The 14209-nt window shown below is 42.6% G+C and overlaps 1 protein-coding gene across 1 annotated transcript in view; it reads left to right on the top strand.

The window, feature by feature from the left end:
* FCRL5 (Fc receptor like 5) overlaps window positions 1-13710 on the top strand; it is a 44699-nt gene extending 30989 nt beyond the window's left edge. The window contains exons 11-16 of the mRNA XM_042781885.1: window positions 2561-2839; window positions 6432-6548; window positions 8078-8227; window positions 8428-8493; window positions 11127-11158; window positions 13630-13710. Coding sequence (XP_042637819.1) covers window positions 2561-2839; window positions 6432-6548; window positions 8078-8227; window positions 8428-8493; window positions 11127-11158; window positions 13630-13710 — 725 coding nt within the window. The remainder of the gene's footprint in view (window positions 1-2560; window positions 2840-6431; window positions 6549-8077; window positions 8228-8427; window positions 8494-11126; window positions 11159-13629) is intronic.
* The last annotated feature ends 499 nt before the right edge of the window (window positions 13711-14209 follow it).

Genomic DNA, 14209 nt, shown 5'->3' with positions numbered 1-14209 from the left:
GACCATTCCCTGGAGAAGGATGTCATGCTTGGTAAGGTGGAGGGTCGACGAAAGAGGGGAAGGCCTTCAACAAGATGGATTGACACAGTGGCTGCGACAATGGGCTCAAGTATAGCAAGGATCATGGATCTGCCACAGGATCAGGCGGTGTCTCATTCTGCTGTGCATGGGGTCGCTATGAGTCGGAAGTGACTCCAAGGCACCTAACAGCAACCAACACAGTAGGAAAATCAATCTAGATGAAAATCGTGGATGTCTCCAGTCCTAGAATTCTACAATTTTAATAGAGAAGGATCATGGAATACTAGCATTCAAAGGTTTTTAGAAGGAGGGATGCAAAAAGAGAAGCTAGGAATCACTGCTCCCGGGATACATCCCAGTGGAATTGAAGACCATGAAATGGCCTGCAAACACTCTCTGAAATGAATAAAGCAAGATAGGACTAATAACCTCGTCCTTCTTGTCTGGGTCACCAGATATCATGAGGAATAGAGACAACATGATCAGGTTAATTTGGGAATGTAAGACTGGGGTTCAGCATCTCATCAGGTGACTGGCACAGCCATCTGTTTGGTGCCCATAAGATGATGATTTCAACTTGACATGTTTCATTCAACCAGCTCATCCTTCTTTCTCCTCCAATAGCATTTGCCTCAGCCAGTTTTCCTCACTGGCTCTAAGATTCGCAAGGGCTCTTGCCTCTTAGGTCCACCACACGGGCATGTTCCATTGATCAAGTGCTTCTCCTGTATCCTTCAACACAGTCCACCAGTACATTGAACCTTTTATACTCTGTATCCATAATTTTCTGTTCATTGCCATTCCCTTGTTTCTATAATTCCCTGAGACAAATACATATTATTTCTGTTGCTGCTGTTACTATATTTAAAGAGCTTATTGCCCATCCTGGATGAATTGTATCTGAGCTCCAGAACTAGGAAATAGGTTATGGAAATCAGGAAAAGGGACATTTATTACTATCATCATCACCACCAACATCATTATCTTCAACACTTGCTGAGTCCTCACCATCTAGCAGGCCCTTGTTTAGGGCTTTATATGCAGTATCTCATTTAATATGTAAGATATAAGGTTGGTACCATTTTGATCTCTAAAATTAGAGAAATTACAGGAAAGGAACTGAGTCTCAGAGAGATGTGTAACTTGCTTTTATAGTCATATAGCTAACAATGGTAAAATCAGGTTTGAAACATGAGCATATCAAACTCTTATAATAGTCTATATTATGACATTTCCTTCATTCCTTATGCCTACATTTTAACACAACATTTTAGTTTTTATAATCTGTTTACTTTATTATTAAAAAAAAAAAAAAAGAACACTATAAAAGGGGCTTTTTCTACTTGTTCCCACACACAATTACACCTACACACTTCCCAGACATAACTACTGTTAATAGTTTCATGTGTATTCTTCCAGAAATATTTTATAAACTGGTAGCATAGTGGCTAAGACACTTGCCTGCTAACTAGATGGCTGGCGGTTCAAACCCACCAGCCACTCCTCGGAAGGAAGGTTGGGAAGAGTGGAAGGTTGGGCAATCCTACTTCCGTAGTGATACTGCCTCGGAAACCCAAGGAGGGGTGGCTATGAGTAGGGGCCGACTCAATGGCACATAACAACAACAACAACAAATATATATATATATATATTTTACAGAACTAGAGTCCTAGTACACGTTTTACATAAATTGCCATTTTCGCTTAAAAAAATCTTATTGACTTTGGTTAAAAAAATACACTTTGGTTATCTTTCATATTTCTTTCACCAGTCAACTGGGTTGCTTCTAGTTTTTAGCAATTGTAAAAATACTACAACAGAGTTCCTTATACATACAGCTTTGTATATCTTATGTATATTAGTATCCTTAAAGGAGGTATCCCTAGAACTACACTTGTTGGTCAAAGTTTATGTGCATTTTAAATTTGGTAAAAACCACTGGTTGTCAAGTCGATCCTGATGCATGGCAACCCCATGTGTGACAGAGTAGCATTGTGACCCATAGGGATTTCAGTGGCTGATTTGTCAGAAGTAGGTCACCACGTCTTTCTTCTGAGAGACCTCTGAGTGGACTCAAACCTCCAACCTTTCAAGTGCACCTGCCAAACTGCCATTCAAGGAAGCTTCTTGAATTGCATTCCCACCTAGAGTAATTCAAGGCACCTGTTTTATCTACAAACTCATTACTATTATCCATTTTTTTAAGCTTTGCCAGTCTGCATGGTGGTAGAGAGGGAAATAAATCTTATGCTTGTTTCATTTGTATATATTTAGTTAACAACAAAGATGATTATATTTTTGTTTTTATTGGTTGTTCACATTTTTCAGTTGTTCATGCCCTCTTCACATTTGTCTACTGGATTATTTTAGTGCATTGAAAGTTATTTGCAGATCAATGTAATTAGCTTTATCTGTCACATATGTTTTAACATGTTTTTCCAAGATTGAGATCGTATGTTTGTTATTTGTTGTTTCATATTTTTTATTCCTCTACCCATATATTAGAAGTAGAAACCACTACTGACTTTTTTCTCCTCAGTTCCAGTGTCTTGCCCAGTCCTCACCCTCAGGGCTTCTAGGGCCCAGCCTGTGGTAGGGGATGTGGTGGAGCTTCACTGTGAGGCCTGGAGAGGCTCTCCCCCAATCCTGTACCAGTTCTATCATGAAGATGTCACCTTGGGGAACAGCTCTTCCTCCTTTGGAGGAGGCGTGTCCTTCAACCTCTCTCTGACCATAGAACATTCTGGAAACTACTCCTGTGAGGCTGACAATGGTCTGGGGGCCCAGCGCAGTGAGGTAGTGACACTTTTCATCAAAGGTAAGTTTTTTATGCTACAGATACTGACAAATGATTTCCCCCAATGACACTATAATAAATGGCCAAAACTGTGCTATGGATGTGGTGCTATGGATCACCTTTATATGGCCTTTCTTGCCACAGTCTTGTGCAACTCCCACCAAAGATTGGATGGGACAGTGCAAATAAGGTGTATGGAGCACTAATGAGGGGATTGGTCAGTTTTTCAGTAGAATTTACAAGACAATTGCCATAAGCATCAGCCCAAAGCTGATTATATACCACTACCCTCCAAACATTTTTACCAATTCTGACACCAGACATCCTTATCACAGCACTCTCCACATCTCTGTTGGGTTTTGTTAATTCCTTTCAATGGCCACACAGAACTCACAGACAATAGTAATGATTATGAGGTTTATTAGGGAAATAATAAGTTGCAATTCAGGATCAGTAACAACTCAGGATACCATTTCTTCAATCAGGACAGCTGCTTCTTAGCTGTGTCCATAGGCAGACCTCTCTCTGGCCCTTAACCTCATAGACTCTTGGCCCCTCAGCTTTACCCTGCTAAGGCAAGTGTTACAAAGCTCTTTAGCTCCACCAAAAAGTGTTTGGAGTCACCCCACTTTGTCAGGAAGCTTCTTGTCCAAAAGCACTCAGCTTTCTCAGTCTGTGGGTTGACACATCCACTGACACTGCCTCACTTTGTGGGCAAGGAAGCCCATTGTGTCATCTCTGCTGGTCTCCTGGTTCTGCTGCTACCATTTCTCTGCCACCACTTTTCCCCATGTTGAGCTGTCTCTGGTGTTATAGCTCTCTGTTTCTCTGTCTCCTGGGTCTAGGTTCTCAGTACAGGGACTGTGGGTTCAAAGTGTGCACTCTGATCCCATTTCACCTTCTTGATGGTAGTGAACGCCCCTCTTTCCGCCTTTCAGATGGCTCATTTTAAGCCTAGAAGGATGGCAAAACTGACCAATGCCCTGCTTAAGGTTTCATTCACCTTATTTTCATCCCCCACAAGGTTCCATGCACCTTATTTGCATTATTATCTAGTTCTCCAATCTCCTTCATGGGCCACAAGCACCTTATTTCCATAGTCCCACATAATCATTTGTTGAGAATTACAAGACTATGGTGAGTAAGACTATATAAAAGTGATCTGTCTGACTGCAGACCATTCCCTGGCTTTTCTAGCCATGATTCTTTCATACATGGAGAATAACTTCCACTCCCAATTATTTTACCAGTCTGAAACAGTCATTAACAATTAGTCCTTCTGTAGGGTACAGAGTTCTCAAGGTGAGGTTACACAAGTTCCAGCCATTCAGGTCTGCTTCAGGTATCCAGCTGATCTGATCAGGTTCTCCAAAAGTCATCTCAGCTTCACCCTTTTAGCATCTTATAAAATTTAACTGAGAATATTATTCCTTTACTCTGAGCCACTGTCAAGGTATCAGCATAACAAAACCTTTAAGGGACTTTAGGTTTGGCTACTATACTCCAATCCAGCAGTGCCTCCCCCATAGTCCACTCTTTCACAGTTACACCTTCTACATTTACAGTTTTTACAATCACAATCTCAGGTATAGCAAGGATCACGAGGCTGGCACAGGACTGGGCAGTGTTTTGTTCTGCTGTGCATAGTGTCACTATGAGTCAGAGATGACTCAATGGCACCTCACAACAACAACAATCACAATTAGCCTTGTTTGCAATCATTAATCCCAGCTGAATCATATCGGCATGTTCCCCTACTCTTTTTTCCCCAGACCCAACAGAAAAAGAGGAAACTATTCACTTGTCCCCCTCATTTTGAATCTAATAACACCCACATAAGTGTGTAAGCCAATCACTCTATGCCATTATCTCTCCCCACATTTTCGATAGCCAATATCTAAATTGCCCGTTCCTATAAAACCTGTACTCTGAGAAGACAAATATATTCCTTGATCTGAAGAATCTTCTTTTCTGGTCAAAACTTTGAGCAAGCTGCATACATAAGTAAAGTCCAGTCTAGAGCAAGTCATCAAATTGGAACAATCTATACCAGCTCACAGTGTCAAACATTTCTCTCTTCATTCAGTCAGGTCTGATCAACTCATCACTAACACCCATGGGCTAGGTCAATGGGTACTAGCTGTAGGCTTGGGAATTCATATACTTTTCTGCACCTCAGACCATTTAGCCCCTTCTCTCTCTCATCTTTAGTCCCTGTTGGATAGGTCAATGATGTGCAAACTCAGTGCATCTCTTCTTTGCTGCATTTCCCTACTTCCACTTAATGAACAGACTCAGGTGGTCACCTGGAGTATGCCTTCTAGTCTGTCTACTCACTAGCTCCCTTTAACTTCCAGTCCTAGATGGTGGATCTTATGATGGGCAATAAGATGTACTGAAAGGCAAACCACTTGTTCACAGTTCAAACACCAAAAGTAATTTTTCTCCCCACAAGTCCTTCCTTCATATGCAAATTTCCTACTTTCCCAGAAGTTCTGGGTAGGGCTGAACATCTTTTCAAATGCAAATTTCCTGACTGGAAAGATACAGTGTGGGGCTCAGATTTCTGACCTAAGCCCCTATACTCTATGTACAGAGTTGCTGTATTCCAACCAACAGTCATCGTTTCTTTTGTGCAATTTCCATTTCAGCTTTTAGCATATCCCATCAAGTATTGATTGAAGGCAGAGAGATACATGCTCTCTGATATCTATAATATCCAACATTCATTTCCATCATATATTTAGCTCTATTTTACAACACTAGGTAGGAGAAATATTTACTATCCATAGTACATTCAAATAAACACATAACCTTTTTTAAAATATTCCAGTTTTATCTTCCCCATACCTTGACTATCTTCCCTTTCATATGCATATGGCCTTGATCCTCTAGCAATGTGGAGCCAGAAGACCCTGGCCCTCTGTCAATCATCTTAGCCAGACTTTTGTCCCAAATCACTCCAGATTTGGCTTTTTTGCCCTGCTGCAGCACAACATCTCTTACTTTCCTTTCAGCCATTGTAGACAAAACCAAAGTAACCATCTAAGAACCAAAAGTTTCACTTCCCATGCCCCTTTGTTCTTTCACTTACAATGTCCCATGCTTCCATGAGTCTGAAGCCATTGCAATGAATCCTGTCACCAACTGTAAAGATGTCATGGAGAGAATGTCATGTGACCCTTTTGTGAAGTTAAGGAGGTCAGATGATACCTCCACATCGTATTTACAGTTGGATATTTTCTAAATTGTTATTTTCTGAGGTGATGGTACTTGGGGAGGGGGAGGGGGACCAAAGAGGAACAAGCACTGAAAATGGAGCTCATTGGCTGTCTGCCTCTTTTCTTACTGGCTACAACCCACACTGATGCTCACCCTGGTCTCAGATGCAGAAATAAGCTCCCTCACACACATACAAGCCATCTCTTATGCTGCATCAGCACCTGCTTAGCCAAAGGGAGACTTCTTGACCTACTGCCTGGCTCAGGGACCCTCAGGAATTCTGGTCCTCTACATTCACACTCTCTTCCAGGCCCAGTCATCAGCTCCAGGGGTTAGGACAATTCAAATCTATAAGCCTCTTCTCCTGGCTCATGCATAGATTTCCTCTCAGGGCTGACAGGAAGCAGAAGTGGCCCTGTGGCCACAGGAATCACCGGAGGACTGCTCAGCATAATGGGCCTGGCTGCTGTGGCACTGCTGTGGTATTACTGGTTCTCAAGAAAAACAGGTGGGTGGATCGCCAGCTTTCCTTTGCTGGAATCCATGCTCATCCTGCCTCTATTCTCTCAGGCTTGTAACCACCTCAGGCTTTCAACAGCCACCCCCAGCCCCCTCTCTGCCACAAATGCCCCATCTTCCCTTCTAGATTCTCCCAATTCATGTTTATCAAGTACAGTTTTCCAAATTACACTAGTTGATAGAAGATGCCTTGATGAGGTGTAGTTTATCCAACATCAGAAACTCTAGTGTATCTCCCCCTCTACCATATACAACCCCCAAAGAATGAGGAGGAGAAAAACTTTGAAAAATTGGGGCAAAAATAGAACCTAGATAGCAGTTGGTAACTTACTGAGTCTTTAAATGTATGGCATTTTCATGGTTGATCAAGTTTATTTCCCTTCCTTACAAACTCCAGGTTAAAGGATTATGAATTATGGATTCCCCTTTCACATTACAACTACTCCCTTATGGAGGCCAGGGCCAGTAGTTTTTGCCCGATCAGCCAAATTCAGTAGGGATTACAAAGAAGGATTCAAACCTTAGTGACCAGCAGATTCTAGGTGGCCCTGCTATGAGCTCCTTTCCTTCTCCTGGATCCAATACTTTTCTGATTTCCTTTGCAGGAGGGAAACATGTCTGTGACACCACCAGGTAAGGCCTGTGCTGTACTCCTTCAACTGACCTTTCCTGTGTGGTTCATGAAATGCACACAGGGTAGAAATATGGAGTTGAGTTCTGGTTACTGCCAAGAGTCCAGTTTCTTCTGCGTGTCTCTGAAACAGGATGTGCTCACTTCATGTTGTCTCTTCCTTTGGGATATCTCAAGGCAGTTCCCAGGATCTTCTCACTGTTTTAGCTATTTAGGCCTTCTTCTTGCATCAAGTGTTAGTTGCTTTTTATTTATTAACTCCCATCCTTGTTGCCTTGATTATCTGATGACCATTAAATCTGTCCATGTCCTAAGATGATCTTAGTTTAATCAGAATGAAAACCTCTAGACATGACTTAACCTAATCAGCACCTGTTGTAACAACGGTAGAGAAGCCACAAAATTTGGCCACCCAGAAAGGTCACTCTGCTCACAGGGGCCAAGAGGTGGTACCTGTGAGGAAGGGGCTGCCATCTTGGATTCCAAAAGCAAACTTTAGGAACCACATCACAGTTCACAAACTGCCTGGGCAAGACTATGGTAGCAGTGTCAAAACCATCCAGGATTCTTCTGAGCCCTCTAATTACTGATTTCTCTGAGACTCTGCTCTTTCTGAGAGTGTAAGCTTTAGAGCCAGTTTCAAATCTTGGTTCTGCCCCTTTCTGGTTGTACAGTCTTGAGCAAGTATCTTCACCTCTTGGAATCTCCATTTTATCATCTATAAAGTGGGGATAGTAAAAGAACTGACTTTTTAGTAGTGTTATAAACATTAGCACAATGCCTGGTACACATCAGGTGACCATAAAGTCTGGAAACATAAATAATATATTATTTTATCATGTATTGTAATATACTAGCCATAGACCATTTGTTATTCATGGTTCCAGGCTTGGTGATCATTATACCTACTATGTCAGGCTTCCTGGGAAACAGTGGCATTTTTGTATCTCACAGGAGCCCTTCTAACTCAGACAACCAAGAGCCCACCTACGACAACGTACCAGCCTGGGTAGAACTACAGCCAGTATACAGCAATGGTGAGGACTGAGCACCTTCATTTGAGCAGAGTCCCTAAGGTTTGTCCAGGAGGTAGGGTAGGGGGAGGAGATGGAGGTTTAGAGGCCTGGGGTTCTAGCCTCTCCATAGAATGAGATTTCCTGGGAAAGCAGGAAGTAAATGGCAAGAGACAAAACTTCTGAAACTTCTGAGTCTTCTGAAACTTCACCTTTCTTTCAAGTAAATCTTAAAGAAGATGTGGTTTACTCTGAAGTCCAGTGCAAACGAGAAGAAAAGACCCATGCAGGTAAGAGCTAAGGAAATCTCTGTTCTGGCTGAGCCTCGGCTTTGATAGTCTATTGCTGTGTGTGGTCCAGTCTCCACCTTTTCATTAGATCTGGGCCAAACAGACACACTGTTGCCACTCACACTGGTCACCCAGGCTTCTGAACTTGTGCCCACCTGAGGTGCTTGGGCTTAGCCCAAGCCCATCATGCAGTGCAGCTTTCTCCTTTCTCCACAGATGGTTTCAGTATTAGCTGAGTAACAAAACCATTCATGTGGGCAGTCATTTAATCTCTCAGAGCTTCAGTGTACTCATTCATAAAATGGGGCAATATTATCATGCTTTACCTACTCATACTAGTTTCCTATTCCTGCTGCAATAAATTACCACAAACTTGGTAGCTTAAGCAATATAAATTTATTATCTTATAGCGCTGCTGGTCAGAAGTTCAACACAGGTGTCACTGGGTTCAAATTAATTTGTGGGCAGTGCTGCATTCCTTCTGGAAACTTTGGGGAAGAATCTGTGTCCTTGCCTTTTTCAGCTTCTAGAGGCCACCAACTTCCTTTAGTTTGTGGCTCCCATCCACCATCTCCAAAGCTAGCAATATATCATCTCCCCAGTCTTTCTTCCAGTTACATCTTCCCCTAACCACAGAAAAAAAAAGTTTCTCCACCTTTGAGGATTCATGTGAATAGGTTGGGTTTATCCAGATAATCCAAAATAATCTCCCCATAGCAAGAAACTTAATCTTAATCACTTCTGCAAAGTCCCTTTTTCCATCTCAGGTAATATAATCCTAGATTCTCAGAACTAGGATGTGGACATATTTGTGGTTGTTGCTAGTTGCCATTGAGTCAGCTCCAACTCATGGTAACCTTATGTATAACAGAACAAAATGTTGCCTGATCCTGTACTATCTTAATGATCATTGGTATGTTTGAGTCCACTGCCACAGCTGTTGTGTCAATATATCTCATTAATTGTTGCCATCATTTTTTGTTGATGTTCTGCTTTACCAAACATGCTACCTTATTCTAGCAATTGGCTGTGTTATTAATCTTCACTCATGCTAGGTGGTCTGTAATGAGGGATCCCAGCTTGTCTTCCTTCTTCTTGGAACAAGAAAGGGAAATAAGGTTTTTTGAGGGAAGCTTTTTCTTTCTAACTTTGCCCTATAAAATATGCTGTGATTTTAGCCATTCTGTATCCCTCTCTGGGTTTCCAGTTTTCTTCTGCATAAAGTCAAACAAACTGTGTTTGTGCCTATTCTTGGTTATTGGACCTACCTCTAACACACTAAGTGAAAGATCAAGTGAAAACTCTAATATTCTACAAACTTGTGAAGAGATTGACTTCCTCATCAAGGATAGTCAACAACAATACCAATAATACCTAACATTTAATGAGCACATACTATGTGTCAGGACCTGGTTGTTTTGCACATACTAATTCATTAACACTTACAACCAACCCCCTTTGAGGTAAACACTGGCATCCCCATATTATAGATGAAGAAACTGAGGCATGAAGAGTTTTAAAGACTTGCCTGAAGTCACATAGCTAGTAAATCACAGAACAATCTATCTCCACAGTCCAAGCTCTGGACCACTACACTTCTCTGCTTCTCAGTGCAATTCCAGGTCGTGTTGATACTTATTCTAAACCAAAAGAAGACAACCTTGTATGAAGAATGTCATGTTTCACTTCAGATTTAAGAAAATAGAAAAATAATAATAATTTCTAATATTTATTATGTGTTGAGAAGTTCCTCTGTGCCAGGTACAGTTCTAAGTGCTATAAATATACATATTTATAGCATGTGCATGTATGTGTGTTTATGATTTATTTATTTATAGCTCTCAGACCTTACCACACAATAAAACCAAAATCAAACTCATTGTCATCGAGTTGGATCTGACTCATAGGACTCCTCCTTGGGTTTCCAAGGTGGTATCACTACAGACGTAGATTAGCCTGATCTTCCTTTCAAGGAGTGGCTGGTGGATTTGAACCACCAGCCTTCTGGTTAGCAGTCAAATGTCTTAGGCACTTCACCACCAGTACTCTAGAAATAATATTTATACATACACATACAAATACACACATGCATATGAAAGCTTTATTGCTCTTAAAATAACCCTGAATGCAGGTAACATTAACCTATCATCTAGATGAGGAAATCTAGGCAGGAGTCATTATGTAACTTACCCAAGGCCACAGAGGCAGCAAGACTGACCCAGGACTCAGTCTGGTGGTCTGGATCTGCAGTCTGCTCTCTAAGCCACCACACTGCCAGTGCTCCAGGCCATGCCACCTCTCCATAATACATAACATGAATCTGTGATCAAAGAACTATCAAGATAAAAGGGTAGGTTTCTTTGTTCTGAAAGCCCCTAGACAGCTCAGAGCAGGAAATAGAGTAGAAAGTGATGTGGAGGAGAGTTAGTCAGAGATGCAAGGCTGAATATCTTAAGGACACAGCAGTTGCAGTACAGAGAGAGGACCAAAAAGAGTGACTGACTTACCTCACACAAGTGAGGGAGGTGGGGGGGCCCAAGACACAGCCATGATGGGACAAGTAGCCAGATACAAGGGAGATGGTTCACTCTGAACAAGTTTTTCACAGCCAAATGTTGTCCTTCTTTCCACAGTGGCCTCCACACCAGGGCTTCTCAAGGACAAGGTGAGTCCAGTGACCTGCAGGCCCTCCCCCATACCTGCCATCCTCTCACCCTCACCCATGTGCTCTTCCCCCCTAGGACTCTTCTATCATCTACTCCCAGGTGAAGATGACATCAATCCTGTCTTCTCAGCCACAGCTCTCTGCACCCTCAGCTCCTTACAGCTGAGTCCACACATCTCCTTAGCTGCTGTCTCAGCCTCTAACCCCCAACACTGTCCTTGGGGAGGAACAGCACTGAAATGGGAAGATTTAAACTGCCCAGGGCACCCCTCAGCAACCTTGCTATCACATTGCCCACACTCCCAGTGTGACCAGAACTCAGAGCCCCTCTGGACTCCAACCTATTTTCCAATTTACAATTTTCCAGTTTACAAGGACTGCCCTAGCAGTCCGTTTGTCTAAAAACATTGCTCTCAACCTAGGGACCCATCAGGTCTCCTGACTTTTTTAGTGGTCTTTGGCTTTGGCCACTATTCTCAGTCCTGCTCCCATACACACCCCAGTATTCCTTATGAAGACAGCTCTTGAACTCCAACATGCGGGAACCGTACTCAGTGAGTGCATTTCTTAACTGCCATCAATGTAGTGGGACTACTGAGGTGCTCCACCAAGTGGGGCATCACATAGCCACAGAGCGACAAACACTGGACTTGTTATGGACCTCCCCTTTACACAGTTGGACAGCACTTTACACTTATAAAGGCAGCACCTGACACCAGTGTAACGTCTTTCCTGCTCTTGTGCCAATATCTATCAGCTTGGGTAGTTGGCTCTTACAACCCAGATCCCAGCTCCTGCCTATCCCACCAGAAGTAACCCAACAAAGACATGGCCAGGAGGACCAGGGATCCAGAAGGAAAGCATTTGGAATATAGAAAGTGCTCAATTACTATTGAATAAATGCATGAATGGGAAAGGCATTATGGGTAACTATAGGGTATTCTTGTAGGAGCTCTGGTAGCATAGCGCCTAAGGCACTTGACTGCTCACCAGAAGGCTGGCGGTTCAAACCCACCAGCCAATCCTCAGAAGGAAGATGGGGCAATCTACTTCCATAGTGATACTGCCTCGGAAACCCAAGGAGGGGTCGCTATGAGTCGGGTCTGACTCAAGGGCACATAACAACAACAACAACAACGTATATTCAAAATGGAATCTGATGTAGTGGGTTACCTAGGAAATCTGAGAAGCAGCCTTTTGTCTTCACTATAGGGGAGCTCTGGTGGCGTAGTGCCTAAGGCATTTGACTGCTAACCAGAAGGCTGGCAGTTCAAACCCACCAGCCACTCCTCAGAAGGAAGGTTGGACAATCTATTTCTGTAGTGATACTGCCTTGGAAACCTGAGGAGGGGTAGCTATGAGTCAGATCCGACTCGAGGGCAATGGTTTTATGAAAGAAATAAACTAAGAGAAGGTGTTTGGGCAAGGAAGGCTCTGTTCCATAATGGGCAGGTCTTCTCAGACTTTAATGTGCTTATGGATCACCTAGCATCTTGTTAAAATAGAAATTCTGATTTAGGGGATTTGGGTGAATTCTGAGATTCTGAGTTTGTAACAAGCACTCAGGTGATGCTAACACTTCTGCTGGTCCTTGGATCACACAAAGTAAGGAGGCCTTAGCGAAATTAGAAGTTTGGGGTGAGGAAGTACTTTACTCAAAGAATTTTGTCTTTGTCCTTGCTTCCTGGGAGATAACCTCTTGGAATCTTGAATTTCCTGAGTGATTTTGCTATACATGGAGGACTCCAGACCACATCTGGTAGCTAACATAAATGAAATGACTCCAAGGTGTGGAACACAGAAGACCCACACTGTGATCAGCCTGACCTCTGGGGAAGGGAGAGAAGGTGAACTGGAGATAAAATTCAACCACATGGGCAATGAGTCAATCAAGCATGCCTATGTAATGTCTCTTCTTTATGCTGGTCTTGACTTACATTCTCTATAATAAATCTTAAGTATATAATCATAACACTTTCCTGAGTTCTGTAAATTGTTCTAGAGAAATATCAAACCTGAGAGGGTAGTGAAATTCCCCAAATTTTTAGTCATCAGGTCAGAAGTGTAGATGTGGCTGGTATTTGGGTAGACTTGGCAGTGTGGATGATTGTTCCCTTTAACCTGTGAAATCTGACCTAGTTCCAGGTAGTTAGGGCTAAAGAAGAACTGCATTACAGTTAATGAATGAATATAATTCATATATAAAGAAGGAGAACGTGAGCATGGACACCCATAGCCCAGCCTCTCTGTCTCCCTTTCTCATGGCCGAAAGCACCCAACAGGAGCTTGTGTTCTCGTCTGCTTTGTTGTTGTTGTTGTTAAGTGCCATCGAGTCGTTTCCGACTCATAGTGACGCCATGCACAGCAGAACGAAACACTGCCCGATCCCACGCCAGCCCCACAATCTCTGCTATACTTGAGCCTCGTCTGCTTTACCATGCCCTATTTTTCTTTCCTTTTTTTTTTTAAAGGATGCCTCCATAGTTGGGTTCCTGCAGTTTAGGGGTGTAATCCCAACCTCAGTATCTGCTACTCAAGTTTTCAACCCTTGAGAAACAAAAATAAAGGAGAATTCAGGGGAGTAAGATGCACAGCAAGGAATGGAGGCTTTGCCTACAGCCAGGGCAGATGGCTTTATGCTTTGAGGATGTTTACTAAGCAAGGACCATGTGGAGGTTTGTTTTATAAAAAAAATTGTGATTTGGGTGAAAGTTTACAGAGCAAATTCACTTTCCATCCAGCAGTTCAAATACACTTTGTTTCATGACTGTACTTTACCCCAATGCAACAACTCCCCTCCCACTTCTTTCCAATACTTACCTCTTCCCTGTGTCCATCCCTCTATGTACTCCTGCTCCCTGAGGTATGTCCTTATGCATAAACAGCCCTTCTTTCTCCCATGATTGTTCTCTCCAAAGAGTATATCTACCTCGGGTAAATGTTCAACTCATATGCCTGTCTTTTGTTTTGCTGGAAGCCACAGGTATGGGTTCAATTCCACACCTGAAAGGGAGCCAGGGGCCATAGTCTCAGTGGTTCCATCAGTCTTTA

Source organism: Orycteropus afer, unplaced genomic scaffold (genome assembly GCF_000298275.1).
Source record: "Orycteropus afer afer isolate SDZICR_OR568_19922 unplaced genomic scaffold, OryAfe1.0 scaffold00193, whole genome shotgun sequence".
Taxonomy (NCBI): domain Eukaryota; kingdom Metazoa; phylum Chordata; class Mammalia; order Tubulidentata; family Orycteropodidae; genus Orycteropus; species Orycteropus afer.
The sequence above is the reverse complement of the archived record's forward strand: the minus strand, read 5'-3'. Positions and strand labels throughout refer to the sequence as shown.